The 20,988-nt window shown below is 36.1% G+C and overlaps 1 protein-coding gene across 1 annotated transcript in view; it reads left to right on the top strand.

The window, feature by feature from the left end:
- The first annotated feature begins 202 nt into the window (after window positions 1–202).
- The window catches only part of LOC121407975 (lon protease homolog 2, peroxisomal-like), a 34,728-nt gene continuing 13,942 nt past the window's right edge, over window positions 203–20,988 (top strand). The window contains exons 1-13 of the mRNA XM_041599259.1: window positions 203–346; window positions 5,363–5,450; window positions 6,099–6,294; window positions 7,281–7,390; window positions 10,417–10,500; window positions 11,007–11,275; window positions 11,822–11,995; window positions 13,103–13,288; window positions 15,767–15,914; window positions 16,670–16,749; window positions 17,987–18,092; window positions 19,660–19,786; window positions 20,479–20,774. Of these exons, the coding sequence (XP_041455193.1) occupies window positions 234–346; window positions 5,363–5,450; window positions 6,099–6,294; window positions 7,281–7,390; window positions 10,417–10,500; window positions 11,007–11,275; window positions 11,822–11,995; window positions 13,103–13,288; window positions 15,767–15,914; window positions 16,670–16,749; window positions 17,987–18,092; window positions 19,660–19,786; window positions 20,479–20,774 (1,977 nt within the window). The 5' untranslated portion in view covers window positions 203–233. The remainder of the gene's footprint in view (window positions 347–5,362; window positions 5,451–6,098; window positions 6,295–7,280; window positions 7,391–10,416; window positions 10,501–11,006; window positions 11,276–11,821; window positions 11,996–13,102; window positions 13,289–15,766; window positions 15,915–16,669; window positions 16,750–17,986; window positions 18,093–19,659; window positions 19,787–20,478; window positions 20,775–20,988) is intronic.

The following is a 20,988-nucleotide window of genomic DNA, read 5'->3' as shown; positions in this document are numbered from 1 at the left end:
AGGCCTAGAATCTATTGATGAAAATGGTAAAGGGAAGTAATGTTGAAGTTATTTAAAGAAATTTTCCTTGTAAAATATAAAAAAGTGTCTCTATCTGTCTCTTTAGCAAACTGATCTAATGATAAAATCACATAACAATACATATCTTAAACTTGCATAATTCTCAACGTCACGCAGCCGTACTATACCGTATGTGAGCCGCAGTAAACTTATTACATCACAAGGAAATCAACATGTCGGACAGCAAGGGGCTGAGTATTCCTCGGCGTCTGCCGCTACTACTAGTGGCAGATGCAGTTCTTTTACCCGGAGCATCTATGAGAATACCTGTGAACAATCCAACAAAGTGAGTCTACACCTTATAGACCAAATTTGTGTATTATTGTTGATTCGAAAAGAAAGAAAATGTCAGATATGTGCCCATATATTGATGCGGTAAGAAGGACAGGGAGGCCGCCGGAGCTGCGGGCAGGATCAGTGTTGTGATTGGTGGTGGATGGGATTATTATTTATTGAATTTATGTATTATTATTAGGGCCTAGGCCTATGCCTTGGCGTTGGCTTTGTTATGGATGGGAGGTCTGATTTCCGGACACTTTGAATTTAAAGCAGATAAGAACATCATCTTTAGTCTAGATCTTATTTTTAACATGTAATGTATAATTAAGGCAGTGTATACAGCCACACGCGTGTGTCTTTACCATCCAGCCACACGCGTGTGGTTATATCCAGAACACCTATCTGTGGATACCACCACACATGTACCACCACACATGTGCATGTACTACTAAGTTATGAATATTCATAATTCGTACCAAACGTAAACCCAAACTGTGTGTATGTCTACTACTGCGCTGCGATAACGCTGTATGGGTCTGCCACCGCGAAGGAAGCCAGAATCGACACTAGAAAAAGAGAATTTGCTGTTAAACAGACGACCGTTTGTAACAAGACAAGAAAAGCAAGGAGAGAAGACGGTGAGAATGAAATTGAAACGATCTAAGGATATCAAAGGGGTTTAGAATGTAAGAATTTAATGAATGAGGTTATTTTGATCGTGATATAGACGGTCAGACCTACCTATGTGTTTTACTGTTATTACTGGCGGCGTGTGGCGGTATCCACAGATAAGTGTTCTGGATATAACCACACGCGTGTGGCTGGATGGTAAAGACACACGCGTGTGGCTGTATACACTGCCTATAATTAATTAGTGAGAATAATTGTGAAAGTTTGTGCTCTGTGTTAGACCCTAGACTTTGCCATAATATTTAATCAACACTGATTGTGGGCATCAACGGAAGGACAAGAAGACAAGATAATTTATGAAATATTTCTTGAAAACTAGTTGAAATTGTATCGATGGAAAAAATAAATCTATTCATCTGGACCTACTTGTTGAAGCAGAGGACTGCTTCAACAAATGAGTCCAGATGAATAGATTGATGGAAAAAATAAATCTATTCATCAGGACCTACTTGTTGAAGCAGAGGACTGCTTCAGTTCAACAAGTAATTCCAGATGAATAGATTTATTTTTCTCATCGATATTTGACTTTCCTGGATGAATCAAAACATACATCAGTTTAGTTGAAATTGTATTGTTGTAGTGTAAGGCCAATTGAGTCTTTTCAGACCAGGCCCAGCTCAGATGATGGTTCGTGTAGGCTCCACTACACACACAGTGGGTGATTTCAAGTACGGTTTTCAGTGTTGGTGTTGGTCTTAGCATGAAAAGGCTGCTGAACCAAACTCCAACACCGAGCTGATTTCAGAGGAGCAATACCGATAGCATTATCGATAGCCTTAGAACCAAAAGCTATGGTCTCTGTTGATGGGTTGTTCTGCTGAACTCCATTGGCTCCACTCACCAAATACAGATAAAAAACTCAAAACAGACGCTGCCAGCTGTCTACGCTAGCCTATGACGTCAAGCCTCTGGTGCTGCGCTGCTGATCATCTCAACTCTACGCGAGAAATTTTCAACGATGAAAGTGAAATTGGGGAGAAATTGCAATAAAATCTTATCGTACAGAATGCAAAGAATAAAATCACTGCAAGAATCAGAAAGCATAAATATTTTTTATTAAAATGTATAAAACTATTGATTTGCGCTCATCTTAACTGTAAAAGATAATTTACGGGTTGTTTCTTCGTGTTCGCCGCCTGTTTGTGAGCTATAAGTTCATCAACACCAACATCGAACTTGAAATCACGATTTTCCCAATCCCTGGGGGTTGGTGTTGGTGAATGGGCAAATTACACGTAAATCGTCAGCACCAGCTGTAATCATAGGCGGCGGAGCAGAGGATTATCTTTTGTGTTTGGGGGGGATGCAACAATAGCTGTCCCCCCAAACACAAAAGATAATCCTCTGCTCCTCCGCCAATGGCTGTAATGCTCGGTTCAGCAGACGACATTCAACATCAGCGCTCAACACGAACTGCCAGAAATATGTCATTTACGGTGTTGTGGCTTGTGCTGGTGTTGTCACATCACCAGATTTCAACAACGTACTTGAAATCACCGAGTGTTCCCGCAACTTAAATTTTCACTTCCTGAAATGAGCTCTCAAATTTCCTGGAATTTGGCACTATTTGCTGAAATTTGAAATGTGCTTTTTTAAAATCGATGTGGTGCTACATACATCATATGTAGGACCAATTACCGTACTAGTGAGTTTTGCACTTTCAATGAAATAAATGCAGGGAGACATAAACAGATTCATCATTCATGAATGTAGAAAAGAAACAGGACATAATTATGTTAGCATTAATAACTATTTGTTGTAAAATGCCTTGGGAGTTCGAAAGCTTCTGTATCATCGGCATTGGCCTTCTTCCTGGAATGAAGAACTCTGCAGCATCTCTTTGCAGGGATTCAACTTGGCAGCTTGCTGGGTCCATTTCTTCTGAGAAGTTACATGTAGTTTGGTGAAGTAGAAGTGCAAGCAAACCTTGCTTCAGTCTCATCCTATGGTCGTCTTTAATTAATGAGCTTCAGTTGACTGGAAATCCTCTCCACAAAAGAATTGGAAAACAGGAAGGACAAAAATCACTTATCACTTTGATGAGGTTCGGGTTCATTTGTTCTCCCTGAGGATCCATCTTTGTGAACACTTCTCTCCAATATTCATGTGGAGACATCCTAGCATTCAGAGCTGCTTGATGGAGTGCTTTCTCCATTCGTCATCTACGTCTTGAACCGATGCCACTCTCTCCAGGTACAGAAATTTCCGGAACAATGGAGCAAGGGATGGTTCAGCCATATTGTAGGCCACTGTTGGGTCTAGACATGAAAGGAAATTGAGTTCATCAAGATTACTAAATCTCCTCTGGATCTGTAAGACACACTCTTGCAGAAACTGTTTGCTCTAATTCTGGAACAGTTTAACTTCTTGGTGGTTTGTTCCAATACTAGAAGGAATGTTTCCTATTTTGTTTGAGGCCTTTACAGTATGCGAATGTACGCTTTTCCTAGTGGAATATGATGTTTTGCATTTACTTCCAGCTTCAGGGGATCAATACCTTGGACGTATGTCAGCTCCATGAAATCCAAAGAAACACCAACTAGCAACCGTGTGACTTCATGTTTAAGAACATGGAGCCGAGAAACTTCACTCTGAAAGAGTTGGTTAAAGGACGTCAATCTGGCAAGATTCTACAACATGAACTCAAAATAGGCTAACATAAACATATTGTTCAGACTGTTGCTAATTGAGTCATTTGTGCGCGTGGGGTCTTCGAGTGATCGACATTGGAAATACACTGTAGGCCTTTTAAAGTTTAATGCATCATATTGCTCCCAAATCCTATCTACATGTATGCACATCTTCTTTGAAAGTCTTCGTGTCTGGCCAGCTTGCAACATGTTATGGGGATCAAGGTAAAAAAAACTCCTGAAACTCAATGCGTCACATATATTCTCTGAGAACTTACACAGAAATGCAAGTATATGTTCTGACACGAATCATCAAGGTATTTTAGCCATTTCAAACAGGCTTTTGAGGCACACAGGTGTATGAAATGACACGAGTATCCGCACAGAAGGCGATCACATTGTCCATCGGGATGCCTTTTTCATGCAAAGATTCAATCACTGCATTGTAGAAAGAGTTAACCTTACCGTCTTTTAAGTCTAGATACGAGATCTAGGGATACCGCAGCCATCTAAAATGTCTCAGCATAAGTACCTAGAATTGCCATTTGAGTCGATTTATCTGTCGTTTCATCTATAATTAGAGAAAACTTGTGTGTCCTCAGTTTTGCAATTCCTTCTTTCATAATCATATAGTAGAACCAAAGTACCTGCCTCACCATATTGGTAGCTTTCTACTAACCAAGTGTTACACATTTTGATGTCTCATCAGTTAGGAACAAACTGTTAAAAGATGCCAGAAGGTCATCAAAAATGGAAAGAGAAAGATAATGTTCAGCAATAAAACTGCAGATCTTTATTTCCATTTTAGCAGATGATGATGAAGATGACTGGAAGAAATTATGGATTCCAGATTGTGTTTTGAGATCATTCATTTTTACAACTTGTTGATCTCCCCTACTGTCCATGTGTCTCATCAAAGCTATTTTCCTTTTAATAACTACAGTTTACTCTGTACAGCTTACGGTAAGGTACGAACTTACCACTGCCTTGCTCTTTCCTAGATTTTTCAAGCCATCCTGAAAAAGGTAGTTTTAAAGCCACCACTCAGAAGACTCAAGTTTTGTATTGTTGAGCTTGGGAATGACACTGAAGAAGTTGATGATAAACTTGAACCACATGTAGCAGTGCCAGTACTACCAGGCCTAGCCACCGTCTCTGAATATTAGCAATATTTATCTAATTTTATATGTGTGTTATTGCTTAAATGTTATGTGATTGTCTGTTATTTGTAAAACATTGACTGAGAATGAGGTTTTCAAAGTTGGCTCTAAAAGTTGGTCATTGACTGACACTTGTTCAACTTTCAGGTTTAATGATGTCAGAAGAGAGATTATACATGGAAGTAAAATTTTGTACAAACAATACAAGTGTATGATGTTGCTTGACTTCTAGTTTTTCTGCATTTATCATTTTATGTCACTGAAAATCCAATTCACTTGAGGCGAGTGATAAATCGCTCTACCTGACATGGATTAAGGCGAATGGTAGCGAGGGATCACTCTCACTCCCCTTAACACTGAGTCCCTGAGGAAGAGAAGTTCTAAACATCAATGAGGTTAATGACTGTCTTATTCATTTATTGTTTTTCTCTAGTAGTATGCTCTTATTTAAAATGTCATCAAGTGACCACCAGTTTCCTTACTTGGCATTAACATGTTACATTGATTTTTTATATGTTTTTTTTGTGTTTACATGTATTTCAGTATGAATATGGTAAAAAGTCACATTCTACGTCATAACACCTTGACTAGCACAGTGATAGGAGTGATACCCAAGAATCCTGATAAAGAGGTAAGTTCAGTATAAAAGAAGTTTTGAAAATTTCTGTGATACTGTCCCATTGAACTGTATGATTTTTTTAAATATATAAATTTATTTATTAATAAAATAAAAAAAGTTTGTACAAATTTAAGACATGGATATATCTCCTCTTGATGAACATGGTGAAACTAAATGATTGTACAAATTAGTTATTGCCATGGCACATGTGTTGTTGAATGCCATATAACATTTTTGCATTTTTAAAGGACTTTTGCATCAACAAACTGACAAACATATTTTGTCGAACAGTAATTATTAGTCATTAGATTCAAAGTCACAAATTGTCGTAAATGACCTACTGGTAATAAAGTTGAAAGCTATAAAGGATTTGACATATGGTGGGAGATTGTAGTGAAAGTTTGATAATTGCCTGGTATTTATCATGACACTCTGCAAAAATGTGATTTGCATGGAATTTTGTTGATAATTAGAGCTCTTGTCATTTACAAGTTCATCATTTGATATAAGAATTACACTGAAAATTGCCTGTTTCTCAATGTTATGATTAATATCTGCCATAAATTTTGAAAAAATTCTCATTAGACTCAGGTGTATTTGAAAAATTTTATGCATATATTTTGCTAATAATGGCTGTCGTTCATTTTGTCGCATCCTCAGGAGGTACTGGATAATATGCACACCATTGGCACAGCTGGAGTGGTGGTTCAAGTAACTGGTACAAACTGGCCAAGACCAGCTTACACTCTGCTTGTAACCGGTCTGTGCCGGTTTAAAGTGAATCGGCTGATCCAGGAGGAGCCATATCCGGTGGCTCAGGTGGAGCAGTTGGACAAGCTACCTGGAGATGTTGCTTGTAAGTCATATTCTGCTGCTTCTCTATTGCATATCATAAATATAAATGAGGTTTGGAACTGACAAAGAAATATTACCAGAAGGCCGTTTTTTTTTTAAATATTTTTTTTAAGATAAGCTCATTTGTATGATTTAATGAAATTTCCACCTGTTGATCTTATGACTCTATTCAAATTGCTAAAAATTTGATAATTGAAATGATTAAGAATATTATTTAGCACATAAGAACATGTTCCGGCTATTCGAAAAGCCATGAGTAACTAACAAAAGTCAAAAGGGGCACAGTTTGCAACCATTTTTGAGGACCTTTTTTGTCAGGAAATTTTCTGGCAGGATTATGGGCACTTCCATTGATTGTGATCATCAACCTCTTTTTTTTTGGGGGGGGGGGGTGGGTGAGGGGGGTGTGCGGGCTTCTCTGAAAATGGTTGCCCTCCTTCTGGTGAGTCATGGATCCCATACACCCTGGGCCCTTTAACCCAAACTTGAAAGAGCAATTCTGATTGGATCCTAGTCAGTCTACTGAGCAAAATGTGCATGCAATAGTGACATGGATAGGCCATTTCATAATAGCGATTGTTTGCAAACCTTTGTGTTACTTACGGGCCCAGATAACAATTAAATTCATAAGATGCTATTCCGCTGCATTTGATTGAGAAGACCTGCTAATGGCTACAGGGGCCTGTTTCATAAAGCTGTTCGTAAGTTAAGAGTCACTTTAAGTATGACTGGTGATCCTTTCTTGTGGTAAATTTTATTCACCATTAAATGATCATTGATGATTATTTAGCGCAGAAGAAAGGTTCACCAGGCATTCTTAAAGTCACTCATAACTTACCAACAGCTTTATGAAATGGCCCTCAGGTATCAAATTAGCCTACAATTTATGAAAGCTGACATCATGCAATCTTTGAAAAACTTGCCAGACTAAAACGAAGTCATTCAAAGTTTTATTTAATAAATGTCTTTGATTTATATTTTCTTCAGTTTTGGAAGCAGATGCGGGAGCCCTGCCGGTTGCGGATGATTTTCGTGAGCAGGCAACCAAGCTTCTCGAACTGCTAGATATTACCACGCCCGTTGTGGCAAAACTCAAGGTATCAGACACATAATCCTTGATATAATTCTCGATTTGCATTGAATAGACCCTATGCATTGATTTTATCTGAAACTTAATAACTAATCAAGACGACATGTGAGAGGAAAAACAATGACCTCGTCAACGTATCTTTTACCTGTGATTGCTAACACCGTGCAGGTAACAACGCTGTAGCTTCCCATTCTTAGCTGAAATTCTATATAATCAAGCGCATACATACATTTACTACTTCCTGTTGCTGTCAGAGTTTATTCGAGTACACGCCACGATGCTGCAAAACTGTCAGTATGTAGTAGTAGGACAAGTCCTCGCCTCCATTGCTGCGGTTTAAACATTCCACAGAAATCATTAAAAAAAAAACTATTTTAAAGAGATTTTTAGAAGTGAGAGGTCTGGACTCCATTGTAATTACATGTGACTGCATGGGAATAAATATCCTCTAGCAACCCAGTTGTCCTCTGAGTGAGTGTGCACTTCTGTTTCTTAGGCCATATGATGTCAAGTACATACTTTAGGTACTATTGCGAGTGCTGGTCTACAATTATACACTATTGTAATGAAGAAACATTCTAAATAATAACAATACTGGACGTTTTCTCTGAAGAAACCAGGTGGTTTTTCTAGTTTCTACAAAATGTGATTGTTGATGAAATGATAAATTGATAAATACCCTTCAATGTTGTTGTTGTTGTTATTATTTTCATGCAAGCTTCCTTACAGGCTTGTGCCAAACCTCATTTATGTAACAAATTGAAAACACAGTTCAACGAATAGAGAAAGATAAAGAGAAGTCACATTGACATACACAATAAAGCAGACTGGCTTACAGTACATGCAGTATTATCTTTTAGTTCATCTTATCAAGAGTCCAAAGTACTGATTATTTTATAGTCACCCTGCCTTGGCTCCATTTGTTGATGAAATGGCATGATTAAAATTATATAACCTAATGCATGCATGTCTGTATAAACATCAACGTTATAATGCAATATCAATTCAATTCAATATCAATTATTTTTTATTTCATAAAGAATTGTATTAGTTAATCATGATTGGATGAATGTACATTTAAAGCAGGAACATGTTTGTACTGCAAATTCAGATATTTGTGGTCCATGTCAGATTTACTTGTTTTAAAGCTAGTCATAAAAAAGGTGCAAGCTCAAATGCATGATTGGTATTAGTTGAATATAAAATTGTTTGATCATAGCTCTTTCAGCAATAAACCTCATGACAACTACCAAAGGCCCTATAATAGATGCAGCATAATGGGAGTAAATATGCAAAAAGAATCATCAAATCTTTTCAAGCCATGAATTTTATATTGTCAGTGCAAGGTCACATTTCTAAATAGAGCACATTTTGATATTTCATTACATTACAAATGGACAATAAAAAAGGACACAAAAATGATATCAATTGCCAGTTCTAAAGGGCCTCTGATGGTGATTTGTTTACCTGATTGCTATAAAAAAAACATGAAAGACAAAATTGTTTATAAAAAAAAATACAGTTTTTGCTCTTTTCCAAACTAAACATTAGCAAGCTGTTCAAAAAAATTAATCATATCCAAAGCACAGCCGGAGCCCCCTTTTTTGCCTCTTTCTTTATGCCACCGATCAGACTTCTTGTTAAACCTAAACATTTCCAGAAGCCAGATATGGACCCAGTAACATGAATCTTAGCAATTAATTTTGGGGCTGATTAGTGTGATTGATTGCATTGATTATTGTGTATGTGCAATTGTAAATATTAGCCATATGATCAATCTCTAGGCTTAATACTAACTCGGCCAGTGTTTGGCTTTAATTTGCTGACCATCCAAGGATCTATGATAGCAGCAATAACTGATAACAACCAAACACATTCATAGGGCAACTGATTGTAGTAATGTAGACACTTCATGGTTTGATCTGCTTTTAGAGTGTTGGGTGCCAACTGTTTAGTGCTATCGGTCTCAATACTTAAATAAGACACTGACATTGGAGGTACAGAGTAGAGTGGGCTCGGACTGTAACATATTATTACTGTGGTCTAAATATTCCATCATGTTTTAAAAAAGAGTAAGTGAAATTGAAAAGTAATTAATATAGAACCTTATCTGTTTAAACAGAACCTTAACTTTGCAGATTCAGCAATCAAGTTGTTCTACTAGAAATATTGTATTATACATTTATAAAAATTGTTATCCTTGCCTGTAACCTTTCTATTGTTTATACATGTAATTGAAAAGTGATTTTTTTTTTTATTTTCTTGCCATTAATATAATGTACCTACATGTATGACATGTTTCGAGTATTCTGTAAAAATGTGAATTCTGTCACAAGTCATATCATAACAAGATTGAAATTATATTCTTTCAATCTGTCATTCACAAGTAAATACTCTCTTATTGGCAGATCCAGGAAGGGATGGACCTTTCCTGGTTGCTCTGTGAATGTAATATTTATGGAGAAGCAGGAAGTGCACGTACTCTCATTGGCAGATCAAAATGTGGAGCATGGGATAGGCCTTGCTTTCTCTTGAAGGCTCAACAGTGTTCATGAGAAGCATGGAGTAGCCTACTCCTTGACTTGTAATAAACCCTTTTTTTTACAGAAATACTGTTATACTGTCCAATTTTGGCAGTGATAACCCTCTTTTTAAATTTTCAGAGAATATTTAAGACGTACCAGGCTCCTATTATCAAATCCCGAATCTGCCACTGAATTTACTTTATTAGCCATAAAGTATGATTGATAATGACTATGTCTTCAACTTTTAACAAGTATTTCATTGTGTGTGAGTGCAGTATTAATTTGTTTCTTTATAAAAAGAAACAAATTAATCTTTTCCGCTAACTCCCGCTTGCCAGCACTGGTCTTTTTTTGTTGTTTAAATTTTCATTTGCATTTATGTGTGTTTCTATGTTTTATTTCTCCTCTCAATATAATGCGCTTTGTATCTTGTACTAGAAAAGGTGCTATAAAAATGTATTATTATTATTATTATTAAAAAGGCTTTTATCTGATCTTTGTCTTTCAGAGGTTACTGGACAGCCTACCGATTACTAGACTTCCTGATATATTTGCTTCCATTGTCCAGGCATCGTACAACGAAAAGCTGGAGGTATGAAACCTGGGGAGTGTTTCATCAACATTTTTGTCCGACAAGTTGTCAGATCTGACATCTTTCTCTGACTCTGATTGGCTGTGAGGCACTGTTACTATGGTAACTGTCGGATAAAATGGGACTTGTCGGATAAAACGTCCGACAAGTCCTTAAATGAAACGCTCCCCTTATCTAATAAAGTGATTGACTTAGTTTCAATTTAAGTTTATTTGATAATTAAGGAAACACCATTTTTGTATATAATTATGAATTGAGCAATAAAATGTGGAGTCATTTTACAGTCCTAGTTGTCATACAATAAACCTTTAAATGATCTCACTTGGTTATGTAATTGGCTTTCTGTAAAAATATCTCAATTTTATATTTTTTCTGAAATTTCTGGAAATAAAGAAGTTCAGATGAATTATAGGAATGCTAAGTAGAAAAGTGATAACACAGATTAAAAAAAATGTTGGTATTGGAATTACATTGCTGATTTGGAATTGCCCTCTTTATATTGTCAGGTCCTCGATGCCGTCGATCTGGAGGAGCGCTTCCAGAAGACCCTCCCTCTCTTGGCCCGTCAGATAGAGGGTCTACGCCTCCTTGGGCACGCCAAACGTGGGAGTGGCAATAACATCAGAATTCCTGCTGCGCTCAAGGAGAACAAGAACAACCGTGTTGTCATTCTGAAGAATGGTCCGGGAAAACCGAGGTTTATCGATCGTCAGGAGAGGAGCAATGATAGCGAGAGTGATGGGGACGAGATATCCGAGCTGGAACGCAAGATTAAGTATGCCTGCTACCTTTTTTATTATATTGGATTGAAATGAATTGTTTATTGCCCTGCACAAATGAGCATACAAAAATGATCATGTTCTATCTAAAACATTACAAAAATACTTTTTGTACATTGCTCATATGAGCTAGGGAAATTGCAACTTCCTTGTATTGTAATATAACTTTTGCTATTTTATTCAGATGAAAATCTATGTTGATGCATATAAATGAATATATTATATCTCTGTTATATTTATTTATATTGGATGTTTATGTTTGTGTAATGCTCTTATTTAATCAAAATCAATAGAGGCTGAATTTCTTTGTTTTTTAACAGATAAAAACTATCTGGAATCTCCAGGCTCCCGTTTTATAAAGACTTGTTATAATCACAAATGATCAGTTTCTATAACAAGTTTACCACCAGCCAGTCTAATAGAAAGATTTCAGTAGCTTTATATGGTTATTGCAAATTTGTAACATTATCATAAAAGTTTTTATGAAATCGAGGGCTGTATCTTGAACGTGTCCATGATTTGATTACATTTGTTCTGTGAAGGGATGCCCAGATGCCCAAGCACGCACAGAAGGCGTGTCAGAAGGAGCTGAAGCGACTGAAGAAGATGCCCAGTGCTATGCCAGAGTATGCCATGACCAGGAACTATCTAGAGCTGATGTCAGAACTACCTTGGTCTAAGCAGTCTAAGGATACCCTAGACATCAAACAGGCCAGGTAAGGATTACACCGAAAGCTGCAGTTTCTGTTTCCTTGGTTGCTCTGCTAGACTACATCTGGCTTTACTATGCCTCTGCTGAAATTATGAAAAGCCCAAATTGATTGATGATTCTTAAGACTGCTATATTTTCCCCCATGCTTATTCCCAGACAGAATTTTTTGAGTGTCAACTATGAGCTGATGAATTGAACTAGTAATGTAGTATTGTTTTCAGACTAGAGATTGAATTAACCATAACCCTAACTAGGCCAGGGGAGGGGGGGGGGGGTTTAAGGTTCCCCCCCAAAAAAAAAAAAGAAATTTAAATGCACATTGCCTTTGACCTAATCTACAAAATAGTATAGTTATTTTTTCATAAAAATTGCTATTAATTGATTATGCTAATATATGCATAAATAGTATGCAAAATCATACTTTTTACTTTAACTCTCGATTGTTCTAATTTTTATGTAAAAACTCTTTGTGGTGTTTATAGCAAATATTCTTGAAAAAAATTGCGATGTCAGATCAAATTCTTATGTATTAAATTTATTTACCGGTAGTTAGGGTTAATCCAGATTACAGAATACAAAGAAGAATCCTTAACATCCACATATTTCTAGTTCAGTTTTCATTATTGGAAGTATGGAGAAACCAATTTTGGCTTTTCATATGTCAGATATGAAATAGGTTACATTGATTCCATGACATTTGCTCCCGGGACTATTGCTTCGCTGCAAATTCCACACATCAATGGAATGACAAACTTAACACTTTACGCTACCCTAAACCTAACATAAGACCCTATTTCAACCCTATCCCTATATCTTGGATGAAATAAAGCATGTAGCAATTGTCGCCAGAGCAAATGTTGTGTCACCAGAGCAAATTTATGTCACCGGTTGTATCAATATGAACACCTCTCTTAAAAAAACCCCCAATGGAATACTACATTATTATGAAGTCTCTTTTGAAAATTAAATCTAAATAATTACTTCAGTTTGCTATAAGTGAATCCTCCCCTTCTTGTTGAATGCCAATGTATTAAAGTTTTAGCCAAATAAAAATAATACAAAAAAATATTAGTTTATGCATTCCTGTCTCTTTTCAATCTTTGATTATTAGGATTGATCTAGATGCCGATCACTATGGCCTGGACAAGCTGAAGAAGAGGGTGATCGAGTACCTGGCTGTCCGTCAGCTGAAGAACTCCCTCAAGGGTCCTATTCTCTGCTTCGTTGGTCCGCCTGGTGTAGGAAAGACCAGTCTCGGTAGATCCATAGCTCACACGCTGGGAAGGGCTTTCCACAGGTAAACACCTCTTGCTCCAGTTACACCGGTGACTACGCAAGGCAACAGATGGTGTAACATTTGAAATAACCTAATAGCTTTGATCGGTCTGGAGCCAGTTTTGTTGGTGTGGCTGTAGTATGAGCTGGGCAATTCCATAGAATATGTTCATCCACCCCATATATGTGGGACCTTCATAAAATTTTGGTCTCAGATTTCTGGTTCTTTTGACAGTCTGTAATGTTCTCAAAGGACCATGGCTTGGTCAGTTTATGAAGTGAAGTAGAAATTATGAAAAAGGGGGGTCGCATCTACACAAAGGTTGATTATTTTACGGAATTGCCCAGCTGTTGTTTTGTCCATTTTGGTCACATTTATAGAGAGATTGAGAGATTGGATGATATGATGTCTAAGATCGATATCACCTTTGATATAGTTGAGATTGATCAATCATTTTTTTTCTAGACTGAATATGTTCTTAATTCTTACAGCTTCTTGGTATTCTCCCATGCATTATGACCATGATTTTTAAATCACTTTAAATCAGTCTCTTCCATGAAATGCAAACACCCACGTTATTCAACAAGCAATGTATCCCCTGAGCAAGATTTGACCAGTGCTGTGATGCTAGGAATTTAATTTTGAATTATAATTATTCGGGAAGCGTAAGTGAAGAAACTGTTGAGAAAATTATTTGCAGTTCAAATTCAGGGATATTTATTAATTGATAACCAGCTACAGTTACAATTCGACCACCATGTTCCAAAGAAATGGGATGTTTGTTAACAACTGAAGGTGAATGACTGAAGGATATTAAAATAGGAAGTTGAATACATACTACATAACGTTTTAGTCAGACTTTAATCTTTGTGAAACACCCCCAGAACTGAAGTTTATCATGATGAATTTCTTCACATCTAGTATGTATCTTGAACTCTATCCCATCAGGATACCCCCTGGTGATTGTTGTGATCAATCAGATATGCAGTGATGCATTTATATTATGGACAACTGGGAATTTAAGTTTAACTTTTATTCAGACTTTGATCTTTGTGAAATACCCCCCCAGAATGGAAGTTTATCTTGATGAATTCCTTCACATCATGTACAGTTGAGGCCGAAAATTTACATACACCCATGGAATTTAGTGAAATTTGTTTGCTTGCCAAACGTCATATAATTTACTTTATCTTCAGAAATATAAATACTACGATGACAAATTTGGTATCAAATGAAAGAGCATATTAAGCCCTTCACATGATTGAGATGCCGTTGGGATTAAAGTAAATTTTAGATGGAATTTTCTTTAAAGAAAAATAATTGATATTAGTGCCAAATGTTTTCTATTGTTTTTTATTATAAACCCCTCAAAAAAAGTTTTGCAACTCAGTTTTTGGGGATGATATCTTTTTGGTTAGTATAGTATAAAAGATGAAACTGGTATCATTGGAAAGCTGAATTATTCCTCTTTACAATGACATACCATTTGCTGTGATTATGTAATCATGGAATATGCAGTCACCCTGAACATTGAGAAAAGTCAGAAGTGAAATGTTGCAAAATGCATTGATTTTTAACAAGAGTCTCCATTTATTTCCACCATGCAGGTGACAGTGAATGCACTCGGTCCATCCTCAAACAATTGGAAATTCGCTATTGGGAAGGGCGCATTTTGCAACATTTCATATCTAACATTGAAGCGTATTATCATGTCTGTGTATGTCATGATAACGCTAGCATTACAAATGACACATGATTGTAAAGAAGAATAATCATGCTTTCTAAAGATATCACTTTTACACATGATGATGGCACATAAAGAAATTTATTAGCACTCAAACTTGCAGTTTGAGTTGCAGAACTCAAACATGACATTGCAACGAATTATGCACCATTTCATTTTTTACATTGCTGCATATTTATCATGTCTGTGTATTTCATAACACTAGCATTACAAATGACACATGATCGTAAAGAGGAATAATCATACTTTTTAATGATACCACTTTTACATATGATGATGGCACACTAAGAAGTTTATTAGCACTCAAACTTGAGTTGCAAAACTTTTTTTGAGAGGTTTATTTTCAAATGTTGTTTCATAGAAATTTATAAATGTCAAATCTATGATGTATCTTACATTTTCTATCATATGTCACTACTGAACAAATAGTGTAATCTGAAATTGTTGTGTTGAGAAGTAACTAGCATAAATATGAAATATTTTTGTCAAGTTTTTATTTCTAATTTGTCTAAAATATGAAAATTTTTTGGGAAAAAATGACACCTAAATATTTTTCAGCCCCTAAAGCAATGTGATGAAGGGGCATGCCATACTCATTTGTTTGGTATCAAATTCATCATCATATCACACATATTTTATAAGATACAGTGAAGTTTATGATGTTTGGCAAAAATATGTCAAATTTCATTTGAATTTCTTGGATGTATGTAAACTTCTGGCCTCAACTGTATGTATCATGCATTTCATCCTATCAGGATATCCCTTGGTGGTTGTTGCGACCAATCAGATATCAGAGGACATAGACGTACCTATATAGGATCCATGCCAGGTAGGATTATACACGGGCTCAAGATTGTGGGAGTCAACAATCCTGTCTTCCTCCTCGATGAAATCGATAAACTGGTAAGTTTGCCTCACCTCATCTGGGGAGCATTGCTTCAACATATTTGTCCAGCAGGTCAGATCTGACAACTTTTCTTTATGTTGATTGGCAAAGAAACAGTGTTACTATGGTAACTGTCGGATAAAATGGGACTTGTCGGATAACACGTGCGACTAGTCCTTTCATGAAATGATCCCCAGTATTCATTTTCAAATTTTAGTTTTGCTCAAAATCAAAGTAAGTATGGGGTGTAACAATACTTTGTGCATTTTCCATCAACTTTTGAACCTCATCGTGGTGTTAACAGCTTGAGACATATGGAATCAAGATGTCTTTTATTTCATCACAATGTCTTTTATTTCTTTTGTTTCTATTAATGCACAGTGATTCTTTTTTTAGGTTAAATTTTTCTGTATAATTATAATGAATATATGAAAGCTTATTACCATGAGAGACATCTTTATAGGGACTTGGTTGCTACCTCATATGTATTCTGATTTACTTTGAATTCCATTGCATGGTTCCACTGCTTAAACACCATATGTTATTCTTTTTTTTTTACTTCTACTCTCATTTCGTTTTATGGAATTCTTATTATACTTCATTATAATTTGTATAACTTAAAAATTTTCAACAACCAAACATACGTTCAATTTGTAGTTCAAAGGTGAAGAAAGATGTTTAACACTTGTTAGCGAGAAGAACAAACTGAAATTTTGTGATATAGAGGGTCCTTAATTCCATGTTCCTTTCTGTTATTTTTTGTGTTTGATAGGGAAACAGTCTTCAAGGGGACCCAGCCTCTGCTTTATTAGAAGTCTTGGATCCTGAACAGAACAATGCCTTCACCGATCAGTATCCTTTCTTCATCAATATTAAGATCTGAATTTGCAAAAAAGGTTGAAACATCCAGGGGGTTTAAAGGTAAAGTCCACCCCAGAAAGTGTTGATATGAATGAATAGAGACATATCAAATTAGCATAACGCTTAAAATTTAATCACAATTGGATGTAAAATAAGAATTTTTCACAAAACAAAATCACAAAACAGTGATATGCACAATTCAGTGGCATGTAAGTGAGATAGTTGATAATATCCCTCACTCAATATTTCGTTTATTTTCTATTGTTTGAATTATGAATTATTTAATTTTTACAGTAAGGACCAACTGGACTTAACCATATAGTATTAAACAATGCTAATTCCACATTATCATGGAGGAATTAATCGTTGTTTCAATTGACAATGAGGAGAAAATTAGAATATTTCATATTTTATGTAATAAAATACAAAAGAAATCGCGAGTGGATGACGTCATTAGTCTCCTCATTTGTATACCGACCAGGATGTGCATATAACCATTCTGTGGAATGAAGTGTTAGTTCAGTGTTATGCTAGTTGGATTTTTTTTCTCTTATTCAAATCAACTTTTTGTTGGGGTGGACTTGCCCTTTAAGCCCCCACCTAGTTTATTAAGTGTGTGTGCACCCTATACATGATAACAAGAGTCGTAGGTGTTCTTATTTCAGTGCACTAGTAGTAATTCATAGTTGGATAAAGTAATTATCATGAGTACTCTGTTGTAAACTTAAAGAACACATTGATTTGAATTGTATTCAGTGTCATATGTTTTTTTTTTTTGGTTGGGTTCTTTGTTCCTTCCCAGTTAAAACCTTTGTGAACTAGGGCCCTTGAGTTCAATTTTTGCATTGTGTGTTGAAAAGCTCATTTATTGATTAATGTGTGTTTAAGTCACAATCTCTATCAAGTGGGACTCTCCAGAAGAGATTCAAGAGTTGTTTGTTTATTTATATATTGTTTTGGGTATTATTTTTTATTTTCTTGATTAATTATTTATTCACGTATTCTTTTATTTTGTTTATTGGTTTATTCATTCATTTCATTATTAAAGTTATTCTGGCAAATTCTTCTGTGAAAACAAGAGACTGCACTTTAACTGTGAAATATGGTTATGCCTTGTAAAGCAGACGAACATAACCAATTTGAATAATGTATGTGGACCAGTTTATCTAGGCCTTTCCCTACCATTAATAAGTCAGTCGGTATTGAGCCTTAATACTGCATTGCCCAGCTATCTCAATGTCCAATTTGATCTTTCTCAAGTGCTCTTCATTGCCACTGCCAACTCCTTACAAACCATCCCACCAGCCCTCAAGGATAGAATGGAAGTCATTCAGGTAAGACACCCTCCCCCCTTGATATGGATTGTTCCTCGATGAAATGCCTCTTCTCTGGGCATTGCAAGAATCTGATGTTCAGAGTTCAGTTATTACAAGACTTTCATTCAGTTATTGCAAGCTTAATTGCAATTCATGTTCAATAGGAAAATTGCAATGAAGTTGCATTGCAATTCAATGCAAATAAAATGTGAATTTGACAAGAGTTTCTTGCAATGCCCAGTATGGTTAATACCTGATTTGTCAAGTGCCATTGTCTTATATTTCACTAAAGACATGGAGGTAAGGAAAAGCCCTAATTTAACTGGGTGATTTCAGACCAGGATATACTGGGAGGGAGGGGGTCAAGTTGACCCCCCTCAGATCTTGGTCGGTGATTGCGCAATCGCCACAAAAATTTGCATGGTCTTAGAGCCGGATATAAACTGCAAGACTGTATAGTAATTTTTGTCCAAAAATTAATTGTTTATATTTTTTTATTAATTACTTATGCAAATTTGCCCTAATTTTTGTGTGGATGTTTTTGAATTTAGATTACTTTATATAGCTAGTAGAATGCTAATTTTTGGTGAGAGTATATTCGCATTTCTGATAAATATAGAAAAAAATTGCCAAAATAGAATTAATTTTTTTATACTTTTTATTGTTTTTGAAATTATGTATTTCTTTGTTTTTAAAACCTTTGGTATTTTTTTTTCCAATTAACTTTTTTTGGGACCCTTTTGCGATAATAAATAGCATAAATAAAATCCATTTAAATCAACAAAAGTGAAAATGAGGACGACAAGAACACACTTGTTGAAACGTCGAGATTGGGTGGTCCTTTTCAGGACCAACATTTGCCGAAGAAAGATACATGGTGTACCGTGAAATCTACTATACTAAAAGTGAAAATAATCATACATTTATGATTTTTGTTTGAAAAACACAATTTGCATTGACTTTGTACATGGAATCATGTTTTTGAGCAATTTTAGGTCTGACATGCACTTACAACACGTTGCATAATTTCGGAACCGCCTACCCGGGGGTTGCAAACTGGTCTCAAAAGATGTGCAAGACTTGAAAGTAAAAAGTCAGCGAGCGGCCTGGTAAAAAATTTCATGTAACGGCATAGTGATGAAATTTGTCAAGGGGGTGGTCAAATTGACCCCCCCTCTGTTAGATAGGGGTTAAGGCTGCAGAAGCTCGTTACAATAGAAACTAACTTTTGTTCAAAATTGGCAATAATAATAAGATTGATAATTAACACTCTGCCCACTTATCCATTTTATCTGATTTCCTGTCAAGCTATGGCCATTTTCTCAAATACAATGTGGACAAACTGGCATTGGACAAAACAAAAATTGGGGATCAATAAGTATAATAATAAATTCATATAGTGCAACCAATATCTACTTGACTCCATTTTGATGATTTATTACTCCCAACGTCTTATAATATGCTTTTTCAGACTCAATTTTGGCTGACTTCTTATGAATTTTGAGCTGGGCATTCTCGATTTATTTCACTGATTTGATGGCAGTGTGTACGTACATGTGATGTACATTTTCAATGCATTTTGCAGGTCCCTGGCTACACTCAGGAAGAGAAGTTTCATATTGCCAAAGACCATCTTATTCCTAAGCAGTTGAAGGAACATGGACTCAGCTATGAACAACTGCAATTTGCTGAGGATGCCACTAAATACATCAGTAAGATTTCTTTGTTTCTGATTCTACCCACAGTAACCCCAACCATTCTAAATTTTGAGGAGATAATCTGAATATTTACCATTCAAGCTCCTGCTTTGATATGATTTTCCTGTATTTTGATAATTTCACTTCACACTCCTTTGGGAAATGCTGTTTTCCCCCTACTTTTGAGCAAGATCTGATGTATCTTATTGACTGGATGTAATCCCAAAATTGTATCTCCATGTTCAAATTTCCCCAGCAAGCCTTTCACATTCCATTCCATTGCTAAGCCTACCGCAGATTAAGAATGCAAGTCAGATTAAAAAAATCAGATGCCTGAGGTACTTGTTCTCATTTCATCATGACTGTGCCATCTACAAGTAATGACCTGATGGAAGAGACACTGACCAGCAATCAATAAAAGACAGCTCCAAATCCTGCTGGTTCCATGATTTTTTCTGACTTATATTCAGATTGAATATAAAATCTTATTTACTGGGTGAAAGGCAGAAATTGTATCTTCAGTAAGATCTATCCTGTCAGGTAGATTGCAATGTTTGTTACCTTAATATCTGGTTCCTCTCATTTTGTACCATATGTAGATTGAATAGAGGATAAGCTGCAATTTACATTCATTGCAAGAAAAAACATGCGTAATAAATCAATATGCAAGTGTTTAAATTAGAATTCCCTACCAATTTGAATTCCAGTCTCCAAGTACACCAGAGAAGCAGGGGTACGCCAGCTGGAACGCAAGTTTGGCGCTGTCTGTCGTGCAGTAGCCGTCCGGGTCGCAGAGACGCAGATGAGCAAACGCAAGAATTCCCCTGGTTCTTCAGAGGAGGGCGCTCCCGACGCCTCAATGGGGGACAGGGACGTAAAGGAAGACGTCAAGACAGAAATGACAGATGAGACTTCGCTGGAGCTGACAACAGAGGCCGCCATTTCTCATCCTCCCGAAATGCCCATTGTCATCGATGTTCTAGCAGTCAAGGATATACTTGGGGTGAAAATTTAAATGATATTATTATTATTGTTTTTGTTATTACTATTATTACTACTATTATTATGATTATGATCATCATCATCATTATTTATAGGCGCGCATTATACGTTGTATCTATATGATAGAAAACTAAAAAAAAAGGTGTGTGATGTCATCTCTTCCCTTATAAGCATAACATTGGTGTGATGTAATCAACGTTTGTAAAAGTAAGCAA

Source organism: Lytechinus variegatus, chromosome 2, assembly GCF_018143015.1.
Source record: "Lytechinus variegatus isolate NC3 chromosome 2, Lvar_3.0, whole genome shotgun sequence".
In the NCBI taxonomy this organism is placed as follows: Eukaryota; Metazoa; Echinodermata; class Echinoidea; order Temnopleuroida; family Toxopneustidae; genus Lytechinus; species Lytechinus variegatus.
The sequence above is the reverse complement of the archived record's forward strand: the minus strand, read 5'-3'. Positions and strand labels throughout refer to the sequence as shown.